This window comes from Alosa pseudoharengus, unplaced genomic scaffold (genome assembly GCF_046254945.1).
Source record: "Alosa pseudoharengus isolate Yale_2024_CS ecotype anadromous, Long Island Sound unplaced genomic scaffold, YU_APseudo_1.1 YU_APseudo_1.1_scf_15, whole genome shotgun sequence".
In the NCBI taxonomy this organism is placed as follows: Eukaryota; Metazoa; Chordata; class Actinopteri; order Clupeiformes; family Clupeidae; genus Alosa; species Alosa pseudoharengus.
In genome coordinates this window covers 19,801,859-19,823,623 of record NW_027468620.1, presented here as the reverse complement: position 1 = coordinate 19,823,623, position 21,765 = coordinate 19,801,859, and the positions used below count along the sequence as shown (strand labels likewise).

Genomic DNA, 21,765 nt, shown 5'->3' with positions numbered 1-21,765 from the left:
CATTTTATGCATGCTGAACATTTATTTAACAATACATAAGCCTATTTTACAATGCATTCTTTATTTCTTCTTTTGAATACACACAGATACATTTACAAGTAAGTAGGCCTTTTTGTATTTACAGTACATTTTCAAGGACGAGAAGCAACTTGCTGTATAATTAATAAATAAATAATTAAATAAATGTAAATTTGTAGGACAACAGTAAATGTAAGCAATTACACAAAGCCTAAACTGAGTTTGTACAGATTATCAGGTTGGACACGAACAATGTTCTATGGCAGTTTTAATTATTGACTGTGTATGGTACATGATTGCATCACATGTAATATATTCTGTTTTTTGTAACTTAACAAGGTTAATACAAACAATGTACAGTACTATTTTATTATAAAACACATTCTTACAGTGTAAAAATACAGCAATGGCCAGGTCCAGTGTCCAAGTCAAGGAGAAAGGTTTGAACCCTGTATAATGCTATATTCTGCTCCAGATTTCTGACACCTTTTCAACAGTGGTGTAACAGAAACATTAAGGAGCAGGGCACATGGAGAGCCACACAAGGTTGACAGCATAAAAGCAGACTCTCATTAGCACTGTGCAGTCTCCCTGGTCAGAGCAGACGAAGGCTGGTTGGATGTAATTCTGGTCAAAGTTCTTCAAGGTGACTGGAGACTCATGTGAGCTGCTTAGGGCAACCAGAGAGCGTGCAAAGGAATACTTTGCAGCACAGCTGACTGCCCTGACAAAACGAATGGAAGTAAAATGCATAAGGAAGCATGGGTCATCCTAAAAAGAGAGCAAAGGGAGGAAGAAAAGTACATTTAATGGACAGTTTGATTTTTCAGTACTATTTTCAGTGCTATTTGAGTCACAAATAAAGTGTGGCACAGTCTAATACAGTTGAATAAATTCACTGTTTAAAAAAATATCAATAAATAGAAAGACAGATAGATAGGTAGATTGATAGATAGATAAATAGATAAATAGACAGACAAGTTGAGGCACTCACTATGTCAGGATTCCTTCCATCAAGCAGTACAAGGTCCTGCAAAGGCCACACCTCAATTTTCTGGTAGAAGTCCACGAAATGAGACCGTCTCAATCTTTTAGAGTTACATGACTGATGTTTCTGGCATTGCACCACAGACAGCTGGACCTCCTTGTTCTTCAACACTTTAGCCACCAAGACATTAACATTTTCATTCCTGTCTATTTCTACATTATTATATAGACATACTCTACATTTATGAATTTCTGAATACATTTTCCCTAAAAGATATACTAAACAATTCATGTCAAAACAAATTCACACAATTGCTAGAAAGTTTTTTTTTTTCCTGAACCTTTTATGATAGTTAATATGGTCACTGACTGCCTTTACTATGGGCATTATAAATAAAAGTGATAATTTACCTGAGACACAGAGGAAATGTCTGCACTGCACTGGTTCCTCGATCTCTATGAAGTCTTTCAACGTCTGTCCCTCTGGCCAAAACAGACGCTTCTGCAACTCCTCTTTTAACAAGGAAGACATTTCTAAAAAAGAATGAGACACAACAAACAAAAAGGGACTATTCGCCTTCAAGAGGACACAGTTGTTTCTGAGTCAGGATCTTTTTTGTGGAGGTTCTCGGTCTGCCTTCCTCTTTTTCTCTCCCTCTCTATCATTTTCTCTCTCTCTCTTTTTCCCTCTCTCTCTGTCATGGAATCATGAATATTTATTAAATTCCCCCAGAGGACCAGGAGAGAACTTTGGCAATCAAACGTTTCTTCCATCTATAGCTTTATTGCAACCTCAATTAGGGGCCATTACAATCATTTTTATCATGGCAGGATACAGAGACGTGACCTCCATTAAGAATTTACTGCCATTAGCCTGCATTTTGACAGTGAAATTCAAGACAACAGAAGCAAGTGCACATGAATTTGTTTGAAGGATGCACAAGCATCATGCCGGAGAACATTAACTCATTAAAAATATCTATGGACACCTTTGACACCATTATTCAATTGTACACTCTGGTGTCAAATAATTGAATATCTGCTTTCAGGGTGAAAGCACTTTGGGTATAATGTGTTTTACCTGATGGTGTGTGTGTGTGTGTGTATTTTCTTTTCTCTCCACAAAACATGTAAATGTAAATCACATAACTATCAAACAGGCTGATATGTCACCTTAATATTGATCTTATTCAACTATGGCCTAGTTAAGTTGGTCAGGTGGCTATTGAATGCAAGATATGTCATATTGAAGATTTTGTGATCAAAGTATAGTCCATTGTCAACAAATGAGGCTAAGAAATGGTTTGTTTGGGTGTTTGTGTACTTCTAACACTGAAGGCCAGTTTACATTTGTTACATTTGTTTAAAAAAATGGTGAGAAGCTGAGAATCTACGTTTACACATGTATCCAATACAGCCAGAGACGTTGCCCACTTGTGTTAAGATTCCATTGCTGCCATGCAGCATCACATTCATTAGAACTCCCATTGTGCATTCCTGACGACCTTGGGAAGTGGTTTAATCGGCACTGTGCTTTTTTACACCTGTTTAGAACTGACCACTTGTGATCTGATTACCCAAGATGCATGTTAAAAACAAAAACAGTGTCTGAGAGAGACCAAAGGGACAAAACAAGTTGATGATTGTTCAAACAAAATATTGTTGTGCTTGTGTTATATCTGTTGCCATAACAGAATTCAGAATTCAACAATCACTTTGGAATTATGGAAATAATGGCATAATTTAGAAGTAAACGACTATTTCATTTATAAGTAATGTACATCATTGCTATACTAGGCTACAAAAGTGTCTGAGGAACTGAAAAAACATTTGGGAACAATGCAGGTGAGTGAATTTAGACCAGTATTATTTGTAAACAATGAAAAGAAATGTCTTGCCAACATTTGTTTTAATTGCAGAAAATAATGCTGATGGTTTAGGCTATTTTGTTGCGAATCGCTCGACAGTAAACGTTCATTAATTTTGTTAAACCAAAATGTTTTTTTTTTTTTAAATAACCAACTAACGCTGAATAAGGAAAAGGAGGGAGAACATTGTTCACTGATTTCCAAAGCACCAACGCATGGAAATGAATATCTAGACCCAGTAACTTATAAACTGGATGGAACAAATGATGGTATTTTTAGAATACACTTGACACATGGACACAAAAATAAACTCACACATTTTATCTGTAATTCAGACCTGCATTAGACCTAAATGTTTTCCGAATTACGTAAATCAATTCTAATTTTTTTAATGGGAAAGTTGTGGAGGACTATATAAGACCAGATGTGGAGGAAGAATTAGGATATGATGAAGAGGAGGAAGCGGAGGAGGAGGAGGATGATGGCATCTACGATGACAACTATGATGATGACATCATTAGCAAGTATGGGAGGAGACAAAATATTTAGATTTAAAAAAAAAATCTATAGCTAGGTATCATTGATTTATTTTATTTTTTGCCAGGTTTAGTCACTGTCAGGTGTGGCAGCCGAAAAGGAAGAAAAGAGAGACATTTGGGCAGCTGAGAGAGATAACAGGAGAAGACTATGTAAAAGAGGTTACCCATGCAGGGAGAGGGGTCAAAGTTTTACTTTTCCTCTGCAGGCCAGGGTCTGTATTCATGGGGCAAACAACACCTATAGCTAAAGCAATATTAACAGTTAAATTACTTTTTAAAGTCCATAATTCTGTTTTAAGTTATATGATCACTCTTTTGCATTTCGGTCCTCTCTTCTTCCTATTATGGTTTGTTCTGCTGAGAATGATATTGTCTCTCTCTCTCTCTCTCTCTCTCTCTCTCTCTCTCTCTCTCTCTCTCTCTCTCTCTCTCTCTCAGGATTCCATTGTGCTTCCTCATGAATCACCACTTCTTAAGACTGGCTCCCAAATTCCCTGACACCAAGTTCCTTAGAATTCTTGACAGCAGCTGTATCCCAAACTATCCAGAGAGGCACCTCCCTACGGTGTTTATCTATGAAAATGGCTGCCTGAGGAATAGTATGATAGGTGAACAAGAATGTGGAGGCAGAAATGTTCTTGAGGAAGGTAAGAGCACTATTGGTAGTGGAAAAGTAAAAGATTATCCACAAGTGACAATTTTGATTAGAACTGAAATAAATAAAATTATGTTACATTCATTTGGAGTAAATGTCTTTCTCCCTAGAACTGAAATGGCTTCTGTATTTTGTGGGGGCCATAGACTGAGAGCTGTTTTCTTCTTGGTTTAGTAATATACTGCAGCACTTTTTCAAATAAACAAATACATAATTCAAAGAGGACTCCGTCTCTCATGATGCAATTTGAGACAGCTATAAATGTATGGGTCAGGGAGTGAAAGTTTTACTTAGGCCAGCATTTTGTCCACCCGCTCTAAAGGTGTAGTAAAGTAAAACAACACAGTATCCCATTTTCGTTTCCAATTCCCACTGTCATTCACAAAGCACAGCTGATTGGACTGCATTCATGTCTGCTGAGTGTAGGCCTACTGCTCCAGATGTGCATCAGATATGACAATGACAGAGAGAATAATTATTATTAGAATTATTTTTACATCATCAATAGCATAACAGCATAAATAGGCCTGCTGAACCCTGGTTCATTGACCTGTGGACCCAAAGTGAACTACCAGAGGGCATATTAAAAATGCAGAAATGCATCAACTTCAAAATAGTGGAGTGAGGATGTCACTTCACCCTATCAAAACTCTCATAAACCTAAACAGAAATAGGCCCCAACTGAGTTAATTACATAATCTTAATAAACCATTTCCATTTTCGTTTTCAGTATCTTCTTGAAGAAAGATAGTGCTGACATCATTGAATATGCCCTCCCAATATGAACTTTGAACTTTAATGGATTACAGCGGGATATGCCAGTTAGCTTGCTAGCTGGATAGCTGCTAGCATAACAAAATCTGATGGGAGCTACGAGGATAGGATAGGAGCCACCGACATCGGCATTTGACCCATTGTCTGCCAAGACAACCAACATTACAGTTCTGTCACGGCGAATACTTGTGAATGATGGAATGCAATTGTGGATTAAGACATCGAAAAGATCGATGGTATTACTGCCATACCTGTCAGATACAGGGACACTGAGATCAATTTGTTGGCTCTCTAACAAATGTCGATGTACTTCTAGCGATTCTAACTAGCTATAACTAAGCAGGCTAGCCGTCGCAAGATAGACAGGCTGCTAGCATTCATATGTTAGCTTGCTAGCCATTCTAAACTTTCTTGTCATTACCAGAGAAAACGGGCTCTGTCATTACCATTTCAGAATTTCTCGCTTATTATTCGTACCCTCTCCTAAGCGGCTAACAGGTGATAGCTGTCATTCACAAGATGACCGCAAGCTAACATTAATCCAGCTGCCCAGGTAGTTTGGTTGGGACCTTAACGCGTTAATACGCTGACTTTACAGAGAAAATGGGTTGCAACGTTAGCAAGCAATCTGAGATAGTTGTGTAAACCTATTAGCCGGACGATTCTTCCTGCCTTTAACGTTACTTTATTTTCATAGCAGCAGCATTTTGTTAGTCGGGCAGACATAATTTATGTTTGGACATCACTAATGTTAACTCTTCTTACAGTCACACTAATTTTAACTTAACATTTCGTTTCGGTTAAGATTTGCTCACCCTAATTTGTGTTAAACGCTAACGTTAGGCTGACTAGTCCTACATTACTAGAACTAACTGTTACCAATTTGTTATTTGATAATACTCCACATATCTAATGTTAGTTAGCATAGCGAACTGGCTACCGTTAAATTATCCACCATAACGTAACGTCAGATCATCTTGCTTCCTCTTAGTCAAATGATGTGGATATGCTGTATCTAGTTAAGAAACGTTAAATCCATTTTCACAAATCGTCGGTTATTGTCAACCTCCGAAGAAAGGAAGATAACATTAACTACACAGCCAACGTTTAACAACGTGTTAGACAGCAAAATAGTCAAGTTAACAGTAACAATAGCGAGCTAGCTTCACTAGCCAGGGTGCCGTGCAGAAGATATGGCAGCAGACCTTCAATCAAAATATACCAAACTGGCCCAGGAGTATTCAAAGGTGAGAACCTGACTATTTCCCCCCGTTCGAGCTTGCTATTGCTATCGTATTTTGTTCTGCAGACCTTCTAGCCCTGGCTGCATATTTAGAAAATATCACACCTAACGTTAACGTTACTGATTGGAGCAACAGCGTGGCTGGGATAAAGTATTGAGACTAGTTATTTTGTAACAGTATAGTTAAAATAATGCAAAATACAATATTTATATATGGATAGAAATTAATTATAACTTAACTGTCTAAAAAGTAATTGGTAAACCATAAAACGTGGCGAATGTGCTTGCTCTGCAGAGACTGAAACGGTCAGCTGACATCACGGGAATTCAGAGCGTTTCCTTTTGACTTTTGAGCTTAGCTTATACTCAAGTTGCTAGAGAGTTGAAGACAAGGCCCTCTAGCACAAGACTGTAGACCCAATAAAAAAGCTTGTGGGAACTCAGTTTTCAGCTTTTTAAATATGATTTATTGTGTTACACACTTTAACTCTCCATGTTGCTGTAGACTTTCTCTCTATCACACACACACTCACACACACTCACACACACACACACACACACATCCTTCCACTTACTTGAGACAGGAAAAAGGATCAGTTGTGCAGGCTGATGTGTCAGCATAATATAGTCATAATTGTTAATGTTTCTCAATGGTTGTAGCTCCGGGCCCAGAACCAAGTCCTGAAGAAAGCTGTGGTGGATGAGCAGGCCACCTCTGCTTCAGTGAAGGTATTTTCATTCCAGACAGCTCACTGTCATGACAATTTTATAAACATCCTCAGTGTAGACAAATATATATCATTATTTTTTCAATTTCTTTCTTTAAAGAGCTGTCTGTTCAAAAAGTAGGACATGAACACACAATGTTTAAATTCATTAAATGTGTTGTGAGAGTGAATCAAATCTTATTAGACCCTGTTGTCATGTTGTATTTACATTTTATAAATATGTCTATTGGACCACTCTCTGTGTGGATGTACTCGTTGTCTGTACAGGATGAGCTGAAGCAGAGGGAGCAGAGCCTGAGGAAGGTGGAGCAGGAGATGGACAGCCTCAGCTTCAGGAACCAGCAGCTGGCCAAACGGGTGGAGCTGCTCCAAGAGGAGCTGTTGGCCTCTGAGGCAAAGGGCAAGAAGAGCAAGGTGAGGAGGAACTGGTGGTGGTGGTGGTGGTGGTGGTGGAGGAGGAGGAATAACCCTGAGTTGATATAGACATGTCACCAATCAGGTGAGAAAGCTTATCATGACTGCTTATGGAACTAGGTTTATATATATATTTTTTGCTTCCCCCCCAAAAGAGTAAAGGAGACTCACCTTCCCAGCCGAACATGCAGACTCAGATTGTGTTTGATGAGGACCTACAGAAGAAGATTCAGGAGAATGAGAGGCTCCACATTCAGGTGTGCACAGTTAAAGTAGTACAATCCCAGTAAACCGGTATCAGTTACTTTGCATTATCGAAGTAGAGTCTCGCACTAGCCCTGCGGTGTGCAGTGATACCGGTTGGTTCTGTGTGCAGTTCTATGAGGCTGATGAGCAGCACCGGAGGCAGGAAGCCCAGCTGAAAGCTCGCTTGGAGCAGCTGGAGAAAGGCTCCGAGCAACACCAGGCCGTGGTTGACGGCCTCACCAGCAAGTACATGGAGACCATCGAGAAGCTGCAGAGTGACAAGGCGCGATTAGAGGTGAGAGGAAGAAAAGAGAGGTTGGGCGTGATGAGACAGACAGGCAGGCAGGCAGGCGGGCGGGCAGGCAGGCAGGTTTTGAGGAAGATGGAGAGTGATTCATACACATATATCAATAGATTTTAGTGAGAAAAAGAGTATCTTGTGAATCTTTTTATAACCACATTGTTCCTGGACGGTGTGAGTGGAAATTCTGTTTGCGGTTTGAATATCTATAAGACTAGTATCAGCACTGAGAAGTGTGTCACATGATCTAATTCAGTGATATGGAGATGAGATATGGAGTCAGGATACGTCTTTGAAGAGGATGAATGGAAACTGAATCCTCTGTAATATGATGTCTGATGCTTTGCTGCTTCCGTCTTTGGCAGGTTAACGCACAGACATTGGAAAGGGAGGCAAAGGACTGTCGAATACGCACAGAGGAGTGGTAAGAAATATTTGGTCTCAAGTAAATACATTGCAGAGCTAAAATGAATTCAGGTGTGGGCAAGGTTGTTTAAGATTTGAAAATGGATATTTCTATAAAGTGACTTTATATGAGTTTCTGATAACTTCAGGCACAGCAATTGTCCTTGCTTTGAGCCATGACATTGTAATGATAATGTTTCAGAAAGCGATCCATGTTGTGTTTGTCCTCTTGAACGGTTATCCATTTATATTTTATTTTTGTGGTGGTTTGCTATCCCCCCCCCTCTCCCTCTCCCTCTCCTGTGTCATCTCTGTCTTTCCCCTCCCCAGTCAGCAGCAGCTGAGAAAGTACCAGATGGAGCTGAACCGGCAGCTGAAACAAAGCAGCAGTGTCATCCAGGAGAAAGTGCCCTTCAACGACACCAGTAAGTGGTTTAGCTCTGCATGACAGTGCTCTCTTGTGTACAGTATGCGGTGTGAAGCTTGCATGGTCAAACCTGTAGTAGCTTTTTTAAGTGGCATTTCGGGAGTTTTTAACTGCTCTGTTGTTTTGGAGTGAATAAGTGGAACTGAGCAGAAAACCGTGCTTAAAGTGTGTGTGATAAGCATGTGTTTTATGTTTTTATTTGTGGTTTTCCTCCCTTCATTAGAATTTAGTGATTACAACAGCTTGAACGTTCCTCCACACAACCGGAGGCACCAGGTGAGTTTGTGTCTCTCTTCTTCTTCTCAGCAATAGCAATGGCAGATTGTACCATATGTACTGCATGCAGAGGGAAAATTGATATTGACTGACCGACCATGGTGTCCTTGGCTGTGATCACCATGTTCAAATGTTATTGCCTCGTATTCAAACTTAGAAGTCTTTGTTATTTACGTAATTGAGGTCATAGTAAAGAATAAGACCCTAATCAGAATATCCCTGGTGGTGATGGAGGCTCTTTGAATATTTGTATTGGTCCATATAGAAATCAAATAGGCAGGAGATTTTTAAATCCCTCAATCCCTGTTTTAGTTCCTGTTATCTGGGAGGAACTAAAGAGACAATAAGTAGATTAATAGTAGTATAATAATAAGTAGACTTTTTAGTTATTTTCCTGTTGGGATGTAATGATGGAAGATCATGTTGCTGGCAGTTCCTGTAATCCTAATAGTGATGCTGGTGATTGCATTTGTCTTGCAGCTGAAGGCTCGTGATGTGGCGGGACAGGCCCTTGGGTTCGTCCAGAACCTGGTGGCGGCCCTTCTCAACCTCCACTCCTACACTGACCAGAGGGTGCACATCTACCCCCTGGACTCGTCCATAGAGACCATCTCCCCCCTCAACCAGAAGGTGAGCAGACTCTAACCAAAACATCCCGCTGTTGTAGTTCAGTGCAAGAGTATCTGATTCTGATCTGTTGTTATATCCTTTTTGTCTGTTCATTTTCCAGTTCTCACACTACCTGAACGAGAACGCGGCCTACGTGCGCCCACTTGAAGACGGCCTTTTGCAGCTGCACCAAAGCATCACGGAAGACACTGTAACCATGCTGGTGAGTCCTGTCATCACATGCTTTTTTTTACGGTGCACTAGGGGGAAATGGAGCTTTATCTCTGGTACACATGCTCTTTTTATCTGTAGGAGACGGTTAACAAACTGCAGGACTTCTCAAAGTACTTCACCGCCTACACACACTTCCTTCAGAAGATCTTGCCCTACCAACTCAAAAGGTAAGCAGATTTGGCAGGGTGATCTGTGTGTGTGTGTGTGTGTGTGGTGTGTGTGTGTGGTGTGTGTTTGTGTTAGTGATCCTTTCCTCCCCCCTTTCCCCCAGCCTTGAGGAAGAGTGTGAAGCCCCTCTCTGCAGCACCTCCCTCACTTCCAAAAACCAGGAGCTGCAGAATGACATGAAGAGAGTTACCTCTGTATTTGAGAAACTTCAGACCTACATCAGTTTACTGGCCTTACCGAGTAAGTCACAGTGCATTGGGTGAACCCCTTGGCCTTCTTCATGACACCAGTTTTGTTTGTCTCTTTTCCATTTTATATTCATATACTTAAAATGAAAAATGCATCAGCTCCACTGAATTTAGCATTTTGTTCTGTTCATTTTAAATTACTTCTCTTTACCAGATGGATCCTGTTCCATGCATAGATCCCATTCATTGAAAACACCACAAGGGCATCAGAAGAGACTTTCTTTTATATATAGCAAAAAGGAGTCGTACTGAATATTGAGGCAGCTGTACCAAGTGTGAGTGTTAAAGTGTGTTTGTTGTTGCTGACAGGTTTGCAGGAGGATGCCATGCCTCAGAGCAGCTCCAGCGCGGTGTTCACCCAGCTAGCTGCCTCCCTTCACAGCCTTCACGACGCCATTAAAGGCAAGTCAGCGTGCAGAAGCACTTAAGCCCAGTGGCTCCCCTGCCAATCACAAGACCTCCTCATACACAGCAGGGCATTTTGGGTAGTGTGCTAGTGCTCTCGTGAGTCCTGTATAAGCTCTATGCACGACTCCATTTTGGATTTGCTTGTGCTGGCATATCAACTTCCTGTTTACATTAAAACATTGGCAAATATGGCCTTTTTTCTATAGTGATTGTCTTCAGGACCTCGTCTCACAGTAATGTAGAACGACTTTGTGAAAATGTTGTGTGCCATTCTCTCCAGCAAATGGGAAAAGGGTGTAAAATGTTCTTAACCATAATCAAGCAACTGATATTACTGAACTGGTTAAATAAATTGAGCTATGTTATTCAACTACCAATAGCCTACTATATTAAAACTGACAGGCCAGTAATCTGTAATTTTCTGTCATAGCCTACTGTGTACAGTGTAAACAGGAAGTTGATTGCCCAGTAGGAAGCGAATCCCAAATGGAGTTGTGCATAGAGCCTATTGATGCTTTTAGGGATTGCACATACATCTTATCTCTAGTTGAGCAGATGTATGCAAATAAATGTATATAGATACATAAGAAAATGTAGGATGTTTTTATTTGGGTGAATGACTTTTGTTTTAAAAACAGCTACTGTAAATAAATCACGAACTAAAACACATAGACCCCCATCCTCTTGAAACCTCCAGTCAGTGCAGTTTTGACACATTTTGTTGAACCAGGCCAAATCGGAGGAAGGAGAGTTCTTTGTCTCTCCATGATATGACTTCCATAAACAGATGGTTATTGTGTCGTTGGCCATCAGTGAGTGTGCCAACCGGAGAGCCCCACAGTGACATTTGAAACAAGCGCTGGCTGCAGACGTCAAAGGGACACTACTCTGTGGGTTCTGAATGCAGCTGCTGGACATTGCTGGCATAGTGGCCCGTTTGGCCTTCTTTGATCCCAGCCGGATGTAGTATTATTACTGATGATGCTACTCAACCTGCGTCAGATTTCTAATCCACTTCCAGTTTGTTTGCCTTATAGTAATTGTAATTCTTCCAAAGACACACACACACACACATATATATATATATTGGTATTTGTCACCCGCCCAATACATTATGTGCTAGGGGGCATTTCATTCAGCTGACTGACTGAGTTATCCTCCCTCTGTTCCCGGCTCCCTCCCTCTCCACCATTCTCTTCTGTTCCGGGCCGACCCCAGAGATGTCAAAGCATTACAGCCAGAAGGCCAGCCTGGAGCAGGAGCTGCCCACGGTCACTCAGAAGCTGCGCACCACCAACGAGTGCCTGCTGTCCTCACTGGGCTCCCTCACAAACAGCACCCAAAAGGTACGCCCAGGACATCGGTCAGCGGCAGTTGAGTAACGACAGTGTTTGGTGGAGTGGTCACTGTGAATGGCAGACTGGCTGACACGTGTGGGAGAAGAATTGACGTAGCAATAGCGTGTTTGTGACAATGGACAAAAGAGAATTGTTGTGTCTGTAATTGTGTCACAGTATTGTGCAGATTTTAGCCACTAGACTGAGGAACTGTAGCAGCTAAGTTTGGCCAATGGCATTGGCTGTTGGTTTATTTCTCACAATAGAAAGACCCTTTATTGCTCTCCATTTACGCTCAGTGTAAACCACGTAGGTTTCTCCTTGAAGGATTACGATCCGCCATATAGATACTAGCATTTTGTGGAGACTTTTACAGGGTCAGAGGAGAGACTAATGTTCAGAGTGGTGTTTTATGGGAGGCCTTTTCCCCCGAGGAGGTTTTTACATCCGAGAGCTGAGAGAAGTCGTGACCTTCACCTGACCTCCACCTAGGTCAGCTATGGAACGCACCCTCAGTGGAGCAGTGCAGTCAGCGACCGCTAACAGCCAGGCTACATGGGGCACCCCAAATGAAGCGCTCCGTTCACACAGTGTCTGCTGCTACAATTAGCTTCTACTGTAGTCAGTTCCACTGATTACAGTAGAAGCTAATTGTAGCAGTACACATGTGATAGCTGTGCACACATTCGAAAAACAATTAGACCAATCTTTTTTACGCCTTGCGAACGTAGCGCTTCAGTTGCGCGCCCGGTGTAGTCCGACGGTAATAGTCAGCGGCCCAGTCTCAGCAAGTGGTCCAGTCTGAAAATGGCAAATGCACCACAGACTCAATAAGTGACCAGCTTATATTGCACTTTCAGCATGTTGTCCAAAACCTTCTATAATCTCTATGCATTTCCTATAGTCTCAACATACTGTAACGTGTGCGTGACTGCTTTAGTTCCACTTTGTTGCATAAGGATAGCAGTCGTGATATTGACGTGGCCAGTTTGGAAAGTTTCCCTCTGCCTTTTCTGGGAATGAGGTCCTACGTGTAAACAGCTGGCTTTGTTCAAGATTTTATAATTTATGAGTCTGCACCACAGCTGCTATTTTTTGTCGTAGCTCCATGTGTTTCAGAGGTAGAATGGTATGTGTGGACAGAAAGGTGACGCTTTGTTTTGATCTGTGGGTGTGTGTGTGTGTGTGTGTGTGTGTGTGTGTGTGTGTGTGTGTGTGTGTGTGTGTGTGTGTGTGTGTGTGTGTGTGTGTGAGAGAGAGTGAGTGAGAGAGTCCCTTTGCCAGGTCCACCGCTGGCTTTTTGATACAGTGATATTCCAGACAAGAGACTCCCAGCAGCAGAGAGAGCAAGGAAAACAGTGTTTATCTGAGAAGGGAGTTAACGGCTGCAGGGGGAGGATGGCTGCCAAGACTCCACTTGGAGTGTGTGTGTGTGTGCGTGTGCGCGCTCTGTATCTATGTTCAGGTTGTTAGTCCTGATATGCTTTTCTCTACAACATAATACTGCTATTGCACATGAATGCACAGAGAAGCAGATACTTTTTGCGTCAATTAAATGTAACAGCCATTTATGTTGAAAGTCCATAAAGTCCTTCCCACAGTTGAAAACACTGCTGTGAAGTGCATGCGTGGTAGAGTTAGTACATCGCTGACTGATGACGTGTGTTTCCTGCAGATTGCGACCTTCTTCAGCAACAACCTGGACTTCTTCACCTCGTCCACCGGCTACGGCCCCAGGGGGGGCTCGGGGACCCTCAACCCGGTACAGGCAGAGAGCATGCTGGGTAACAAGAAGCAGGCATCAGCCTACATGCAAGCTGTCAGGAAGGTCAGCTCGCCCTGAACCACTTTCCATTTGTCTCCCCCGCACTCGACCCCTCTCTTGTTGACGGGGACAAACACACAGTCTCATTTACCGGCTCAAGGATGTAATTAACCGCCTCTCCCCTGGCTCCCTTACAACTGGCCCACACAGTCAGCCACTCTTCAAGGGGCTTTCACCATCCTCCTCTTTGTTTTTGTTTAATTCCTCATTGACGTTAACAGCTCTTCTAGATCAGCTGTTTTATTAGCTGCTGCCGCTGCCGCCTTGGCTGATTAGTTTATGGTTCACTGCTTTGCCTTTCGTTTACGTAACAGCAACAGTGACCAGAAGGGCAGAGAATTTGTGTTGTCACGTTCCGTTAGACTAGCAGGTTGTTGAGTGGAGTGTTTTTTGTGGCTGGTGTGTGAAAGCATCGTGGGTGTTTTCCTCCAGGCCAGGCCGCAGTCTGTCCCCTACACCGAGGCCCTGACCAACCGTCACGTGCTGACCAGCTCCACGGAGAGTCGAGAGGGACTCACACAGCAGGTACGGTGACCAGCGTTCAGCTCCCCTGACCTCTGATGGTGTTTGTCACCACAGGGGGTGCTGCTAAAGATTGCCTGGTGTTTAGTGTTGTATTTTACTGCAGAGTCCTCTCACGTGGCCTGATGGCATGCCACCATATTATTGACGGGACCACATTACTAATGGGATTGATCATCTTGTTGGGGTTTTACTCCCCCCTCATTTTGCATGGAGTGGCCCAGTAAAACGTTGTTCATCATACCAATGGTGTTCATGGCATGCCAGCTTGTTTACATAAACATTGTGTGCTTTTTTGTCATTCGTTTTTATTTTGTGTTATATATGCAGCCTGTATTTGAATGTACGTGTGTGTGTGTTTGTGTATATATATGTGTGTGTATATGTGTGTGTGTGTGTGTGTGTGTGTGTGTGTGTATATATATGTATGTACTGTATCGTAAACGTGCTAATTACCAACCATTTTGTTGGAAAATCCTAAAACAACGATGTTTTTTAATACTTCAAAATAACATTTGTTAAATTAACCTTATATTTTTCAGTAGCCATAGGTGTGTAGATTTGAACAAAATCTAGTTTGGTTGAGTTTAGTGCTGGGCTAGTGGGTACTTATTACCAACCTTTCTCACTGCACATCTACGGTTAGCCCGAGAATTCTCGTCGTCGCAATTCAAAATTCCACTAGAGGAATTGTACGCGGATTTGTACGCAGCCTTACAACACTGTTTACAGCTCTTGAGTCACGGTAAAATGTAATTTTTGGTACATAGCTAATTTAGATAAAATTAGCCGTCTTGGTTTGTATAGAAATGAATATTAAGTGACACATACACGTAAGAGGTTGGACATACATGACGGTAATATGTGACGTTCCTATGTGTATGAATACACTATGATTCCAGCACAGTGCAGTGATTTGTGTGTGTGTGTGTGTGTTTGTGCAGGTGCTGCAGTCTCAGGAGAAGATTGCTCGTCTGGAGCAGGAGAAGGAGCACTGGCTGCTGGAGGCCCAGCTGGGCCGCGTGCGGCTGGAGAAGGAGACCCAGCGCATCACCGATCTTGAGGCCCAGCTCTCCGCCGCGATGGGGGGTGCTGCTTCCACCGCCCCGGCCCCCGTCACCCCCGCAGCCCACGACAGCCCCGGCTCGTCAGGGTTCCAGGACCCGGACTGTGAGGAGAGAGGAGCTAGCAAGGAGGCCACCCAGAGCACGAGCCTGGTTTGTGTTACACTGGCACAGACACACGATTGAAGAAAGACAGGATACCATCACCACAGTGCATTGCTCCTGTCTCCACTGCTAGACAGGGCAGTATATGCTGCCTGCTTAATTGGTCTGCATGCAAACATAGAACCGTAATGCCCTTCATTGCTGTCCTGAGAGCACGGCAGTTATTGCTGTGTTGTGTGTCTGTGCCTGGCGGGTGCCTGGGTGTCTGTAGATGACAGCAGTTCCTGAGTCCTCACTGGATGCTAGGGGAGATGGAATCATGTGGTAGTTCTGTTTATGAGCCCCAGGATTGTGATGTACAAGCACTTACAAGAGTAATACCATGCATTTCCTCTGCTATTGGCCTGTAATTTGCTGTTATAGATTTCATGTGTTATTGGTGTTTTCTGTTTAAGAGTAGTTGGAGTTGACCGTCTTTTCTTCCTTTGGTCTCTACAGGTCGGCATGCTGACCACGACGACTTGCAGTGAAGATGTAAGTCTGTAATTTTTTTGAAAACAAAGCTATTTGGCTAGTGGTGAAGTGACCTGGGAACATATTTGGGCATATTCAGCTTTGACCTAGTATTTTCATAATGTAACAAAACAAAAAAGCCAGAGATATCTCCGGTGTCTATTGTCTACTACAATGGTCTACAGAATTGTAACTGGTCCTGTGCTGACACCCCTGTGTGTGTGTGTGTGTGTGTGTGTGTGTGTGTGTGTGTGTGTGTGTGTGTGTGTGTGTGTGTGTGTGTGTGTGTGTGTGTGTGTGTGTGTGTGTGTGCGCGTGCAGGTGAGTGAAGAGGAGTCACGAGAGCATCTGATTAAGTCCCATTACATGTCGCGAGTGGCCGAGCTCACCTCCCAGCTGCAGATGGCCGACAGCAAAGCCGTGCACTTCCACGCCGAGGTAAGGGCACTGCCATGCTTTTCATTTTCTTTTTAAAATCCTCTTAATGTTTTATTGCTTGTCAGGGCTTTTTTTTTTTGTTGCCTCACTCACACCCCTAATATTACACCTTGCTGCCACCTTGGAGTCCAGTTGACTTTTGTAATAAATATTTTTTAAACTTCTGTTTTCCCCTTTTGTTCCTCTTCCTTTTTCCGCTCCGTCTTTGTCCCATCCTCTGACTCATAGCGGAGGAAAGACTCTGGTGCATGAGCTCAGAAGTAGGCCAGGTGCTGCCACGGCTTTTGTCTAAGCTGTTGTCTTTGGGACGTGCGCTCACTAGGCCATGGCCCTTTGGCAGCATGGATGTTTTCCTTTTGTGCGCGGTGGCCAGCCAGAAGGTCTGACCTCATAGTATCCCCAAAACAAACAAAAGAAATCACCCAGGGTGTAGGCAGTACTCATGTAGCAATAATGACGACTGGTAATGACTGTGAGTAAGAGGCACGCCGCATTCTTCTGTCTGTGGTGTGGTTTTGTGGATGTCAGGGCCGGCTGATTCTGAGTCAGCCACTGTGGCTTCTCTGATGAGTAGCTCAGGCGACAGGTACTGCATCTCCATGCAGAACTAGGGCTCTGACTTTATAACATACTGCTTTAAAAGCAACACTATGTAACAGTTTGCCCTTTATTGAATTTTTGTAAGTAGCTCATTGTATGATCTGTAAATTCATTTTGACTGTATATGGTCATATGAAGGACAGATGTACATGCCTGTCAATACAAAATGGTGGAGCATGTCTGTGTTGGTTCATTGGTCTTTCTTATGTGATGTATATGTTTTTGTAAATCATAATGAATGATTGTTTAGTGTTGAGATGTGCTTATGTGTCGTGTCCCATAGTGTCGTGCCCTGGCCAAACGGCTGACCATCGCTGAGAAATCTCGTGAGGCCATGACGGAAGAGTTGAAGGTGGCCAATCAAAACATTTCACGACTGCAGGTACAAACACGTGCGTCCGTGGGAGAACAAAACACCCAAGTTCCCACTCAACTCGCATAACACCATCTCCCTCATCAGATATCACACACACAGACATTCTTACAGAATGAAACACTATGGGTCTGAAGTCTAATGATGTGTGTTGTGCCTGCAGGATGAGCTGGCCACGACTAAGCGCAGTTATGAGGATCAACTGAGCATGATGAGTGATCACCTGTGCAGCATGAACGAGACCCTGAGCAAGCAGCGCGAGGAGATCGACACACTCAAACTGGGCAGCAAGGTCAGCCAGTCACCAAGTGCACATAGATGGAAGAGGGAAACCAAATTTCATGTTTCAATGTTTAGTAAAAACACCTGCATTTAAAGTGTTATTGAAGTTTTCATAAGAATCGATTTAAACACCCCAACCTGTATAAAATGAAATAAATTTTTTGAAATTGCAAAAAGCGGGACATAATGTTGCCCACTTGTTATCGATGTGAATGACCAAATCTGGGGTTGTGCTTGTGGAGCCATGAAGGCATACAGCCGGTGTCGTGTTTCTGGTGCCAGAGTGGGACATTACTGCGCGGGCTGCTTCCGCACTGATGGGAAAATCACCTGCCTGCAGGCCCTGGGAAAGCCATTAGGCCAGTGGCAACTTAAGTGACAGGGGCTGTTGTTACAACCATTCAGATGAAAGGGTGTGTGTTAGTGAGTGTGCTGGTGTTTCAGCCAGCTTTCATGTTGACGATCTGAGTGGGGTGAGTTGCCTGTGCCCCAGCTCACATAAAAAAAGCTGGCAGCTGTGTTGGCCAAGGAGTTTTTAGGGATTATTGAAGTTTTGGGTGGAGTATCATTACATGTTCTATTCTGTAGATACTTTCATCCATAGCTACTGCTTAAACCCCCATTACCTGTGTTTACTTAATAGACTTTAGGGTAGTCACAAAATTATACTTGCACAAATACCAATATGGAAAAATGGGGACAATTATGCGCTGAATCAAGTTTTGGTTTGTAAAGCTTTTCATTGACAGATCCTAATTCCTTTAGTCTCATATGACTGTTCTCATACATTTTCTTTGTGTATCCATTTACAGGGAAATTCTAAGAAGAATAAGGGCCGGTAGTTATGCACCCGGCCCCAAGGACACCGCGAGGGAAACTGGAGGGATAAGCTATGGGGCCATCCAGCACTGTCCTGCCATCACCACCACGGCAACAAAGAGAAAGAGAGAGAGAGCGAGAGAAGGAGAAAGAGTGTGAGAGCCCACTCTCCTGCAATTCTCTCTATCTTGCTGGGGTACTCTGGGGAGTGAGTGAGTGAGTGAGTGTGTGTGCTGCTCTGCTCTCTTCTAGAGGAAAACCTGATTTATTTTTTTATTTATTTTCTATTTCTCCCATCCGGTTCCATACACGCGTATGAACTGTATTTGTGAAGTGCTTCCTGGAGCTGGCAGGAAGCAGCTGCCCACTGCTCAGCACATGACGCCCAGCACAGGAGGGGCCGAGCCTGAGGAAGTGCTTATAGGGGCCCCAACGTTTTACTTACTTACTGTTTGAACATGTGTGTGTATGTGTGTGTGTGAGTGAGAGAGAGAGAGAGAGAGAGAGAGAGAGAGAGAGAGATAGGGAGTGTGTGTGTGTGTGTGTGCGTGCGTGTGTGAGAGAGGGGGAGTGAGTGTGTGTGTGAGGGAGAGGGAGGTGTGCGTACATGTGTGTGTGACTGAGAGAAGAGGAGGAAAATTGTGTGGCTACACACACACACACAAACGTGGGATAAATTCATGTCAAACACAAGGACTTTTGTCTTGGGCATTGGGTGTGGGATCATTTTAATCATGTGAGCTTGTGGCGAGAATTCATTTGTTCATTTACATGCGTGACGGAGGCACTGTTAAGGGACTGGCAGTGACAGTTTTTTTGTATTAATGTATAACTTGTATAAATTTTATATGCAAAGATAGTTGTAGATGAGAGCAAATATGTACAATGAATATAAATGCACCAGTAAGTTCATGAAAAAAAAGAATAGATTTGCTTTTATCTAGTTGGTATGACAGAGAGGAGACTGATTTGGACACACACACTTACAGTACCTTCCAATTGTTTCTCTCAGTGTGTCTGGAGAAAGCTCAAATAGCTGTTTGGTATTTGAGGACTAGAGGCCAAGGGAATCTGGAGAAAAATAATTGATGGGCCTGTTATTCAAAGTACTTTTAAAGTAGCGCTCTCATAACTCAACTGTTAATGGCTGTGCACTGACTTCTGTCTTTAGAGAGGCAGTTTGAAAATAAAATAGGGATCACCAATGGATCAAAAAGGGTTACGTATGAATATACACCTCTTGGGAGGGGGGGGGGGGGAATCATGTTTAATATGTGTCGTTCAGTGTGCTTTTTCTTTCTTGAAAATGTACGTGCTACATAGGCATTTTATTCAAAAGGCTCTGAATGTTTCACTGAACCAATGAAGTTGTTTCATGTTGACGTGTCGGAAATCAAACACCATCACTAGATGTGCAAAGGAAGCAGTGAAAGAATCGTGGGAGCTGCAATGCTGCCGATAGTTTTTTACACCAGTGGTGATCTGACATTTGGAATATAAATACATCTATTCCATTTCATTTTCTGTGTGGCTTATCAATGCTAATTTGTGTGATGGTGTGTTGGCAAACTGTGCACATTCTCCCCCAGTTAATTGGAAGAGTTCCCTAACAACTCATATCATCGTTTACATGTGAAGTCAGATGACTGGCAAGATAGTTTACAGATGACATTTTCCAGTGAATTTCCATGCTATTCTTTTTTTTATAGGCACAGAAAAAGTTAACCACTGTGAGAACACAAAATGTGAATAGATTGCCAACACACCTCCTTTGAGTGTCTGTGCAAAGAAAATGTATGTCATTCAACTAAAATTTCCAAAATTAAAATAAAAGTGCTACTCAAAATCTAATCTACTTTGTTTTTGTTTATACATCAAACATAAGAAACCCTCTTTCCATTTTAAGTCTAAAATAAGGTTCCACTCCTCAGCCTGTTCAATGTGGGAGTGTTTACTGTGAGTGAGCTTGTTCATCACAACTGCCTTTATTAGACGTTGAATGGCCAGTCAGCATGTGAGAACAGGGAGAGTAGAGAGAGGGGGCTCTTGATTCCCCATACTGATCACATTTGCATGGCAGACTGCCAGCGCTGTGCTGACTCTCTCACCCCTCCGGCTCTTCTGTGTTTGTTTTCGTGTTTGTTTTGGGCATGCTCCCAAGGGGGCTCTACACTGACTGTGTTGTGGGGTTAGCAGGGATTCCCTCCCACTCCCCACTTTGCTTTTCTGTGGGAAAGAAGTTCCAAGGAAGGCCCCCGGTACCTTACCATCATGGGCACACTCTTGTAATGCTGTGGCCATGATGTTTGCTTTCTGAGACTGGTTTGTGGTTAGTTAAAGGATGATAATGATTGAACTGTGCTCAATGGTTACACTTCAGGAGTTCAAAATCACTTTTCTTTTGTACTTTGTTAGTATATGTACATGGGAAGTTGTGTATATATATAGCCTATATATGATATATTGTTGTGGATCATGTTTGAGACTGACTGATGTCTGTAAATGTGTGCAACACGGTAGAGACTTGTGGTGAAGCGCCACATAGCACCACACCAATACAAAAATTACTACTTTGATTTAACCTGTTGAGGAGTACGGTCACAAATATGTGATCAGATGCAGCTGGGCCCCTGGGAGTACGTTAGAACGTTTTCGAAAAAGGCTCTATAACATGACAATTACCCTCAGGGACCTTTCTGCAATTAAATAATTTTGAAACTATAGAACGTTCGCGTAGAATTCTAGAAGGAGCCAGGAAAATAATTTACTCTCTGGGGAACGGCATTGTCTTAAAGAATTCACTCCTCAACAGGTTAAATTAATGGAATGGTAGGACATTGTATCTGTGGACTAGAAGCTTCTGTGTTGATATTTGACTTCTAACATGCTCTGCTGAAGATCAGATGGGATGGGATGGGAAAACCCCATCTGTATTCCCAACCCCACCCTTGGTGGTGTCTCCTTTTACAGACTTCTGTTTTGTGGCCTTTTAACCCCACCCCGGCAGTGACCGTGGTTATTGGGCCTTCTAATTAGGTCTTGCCGTTCAGCTGTCTCTTCTCTAATGAATTACTGTAATACTTGGATACTCTCATTCCTTGTCCCCCACTCATTCCGTACTTTTAATTGCTGCTGTATTTTGATTTTGGAGTGTGGTGAGGGCAACAGTATTTGACTGTCTGGATCATTAAACTGTCCTCTACTGTGGGGTAGATTAAGTTAACTGTTCCTCTGTCAAACTAATACTGAAAGTAGGCTGAAAATAAAGAAAGGCGAAGAAACACCTCTGGAACAAACAATAGCAGACAGCCAAGGCAAACCCTGCAAATCCACCCTATG

At 42.7% G+C, this 21,765-nt stretch overlaps 2 protein-coding genes across 2 annotated transcripts; one reads left to right on the top strand and one right to left on the bottom strand.

Annotated features, from left to right (window-relative positions):
* Window positions 1-210: 210 nt before the first annotated feature.
* Window positions 211-1,776, bottom strand: exoc1l (exocyst complex component 1 like). Its single transcript, XM_076285073.1, has 3 exons — window positions 1,417-1,776; window positions 1,013-1,176; window positions 211-789 (listed from the first exon to the last, which is right to left on the bottom strand). The coding sequence occupies exons 1-3, from the start codon at window positions 1,535-1,537 to the stop codon at window positions 532-534; spliced, it is 543 nt and encodes a 180-aa protein (XP_076141188.1). The 5' UTR covers window positions 1,538-1,776; the 3' UTR covers window positions 211-531.
* A 3,110-nt stretch (window positions 1,777-4,886) lies between these two features.
* Window positions 4,887-20,277, top strand: ppp1r21 (protein phosphatase 1, regulatory subunit 21). The gene is made up of 22 exons (XM_076285798.1): window positions 4,887-6,088; window positions 6,745-6,813; window positions 7,080-7,226; window positions 7,382-7,483; window positions 7,603-7,767; window positions 8,139-8,197; window positions 8,509-8,603; window positions 8,829-8,881; window positions 9,362-9,511; window positions 9,612-9,713; window positions 9,803-9,891; window positions 9,996-10,132; window positions 10,450-10,542; window positions 11,767-11,894; window positions 13,561-13,713; window positions 14,143-14,235; window positions 15,177-15,449; window positions 15,900-15,935; window positions 16,236-16,352; window positions 17,236-17,334; window positions 17,489-17,617; window positions 18,420-20,277. Exons 1-22 carry the CDS (start codon window positions 6,035-6,037, stop codon window positions 18,447-18,449), a joined length of 2,373 nt encoding a protein of 790 aa, XP_076141913.1. The 5' UTR covers window positions 4,887-6,034; the 3' UTR covers window positions 18,450-20,277.
* The last annotated feature ends 1,488 nt before the right edge of the window (window positions 20,278-21,765 follow it).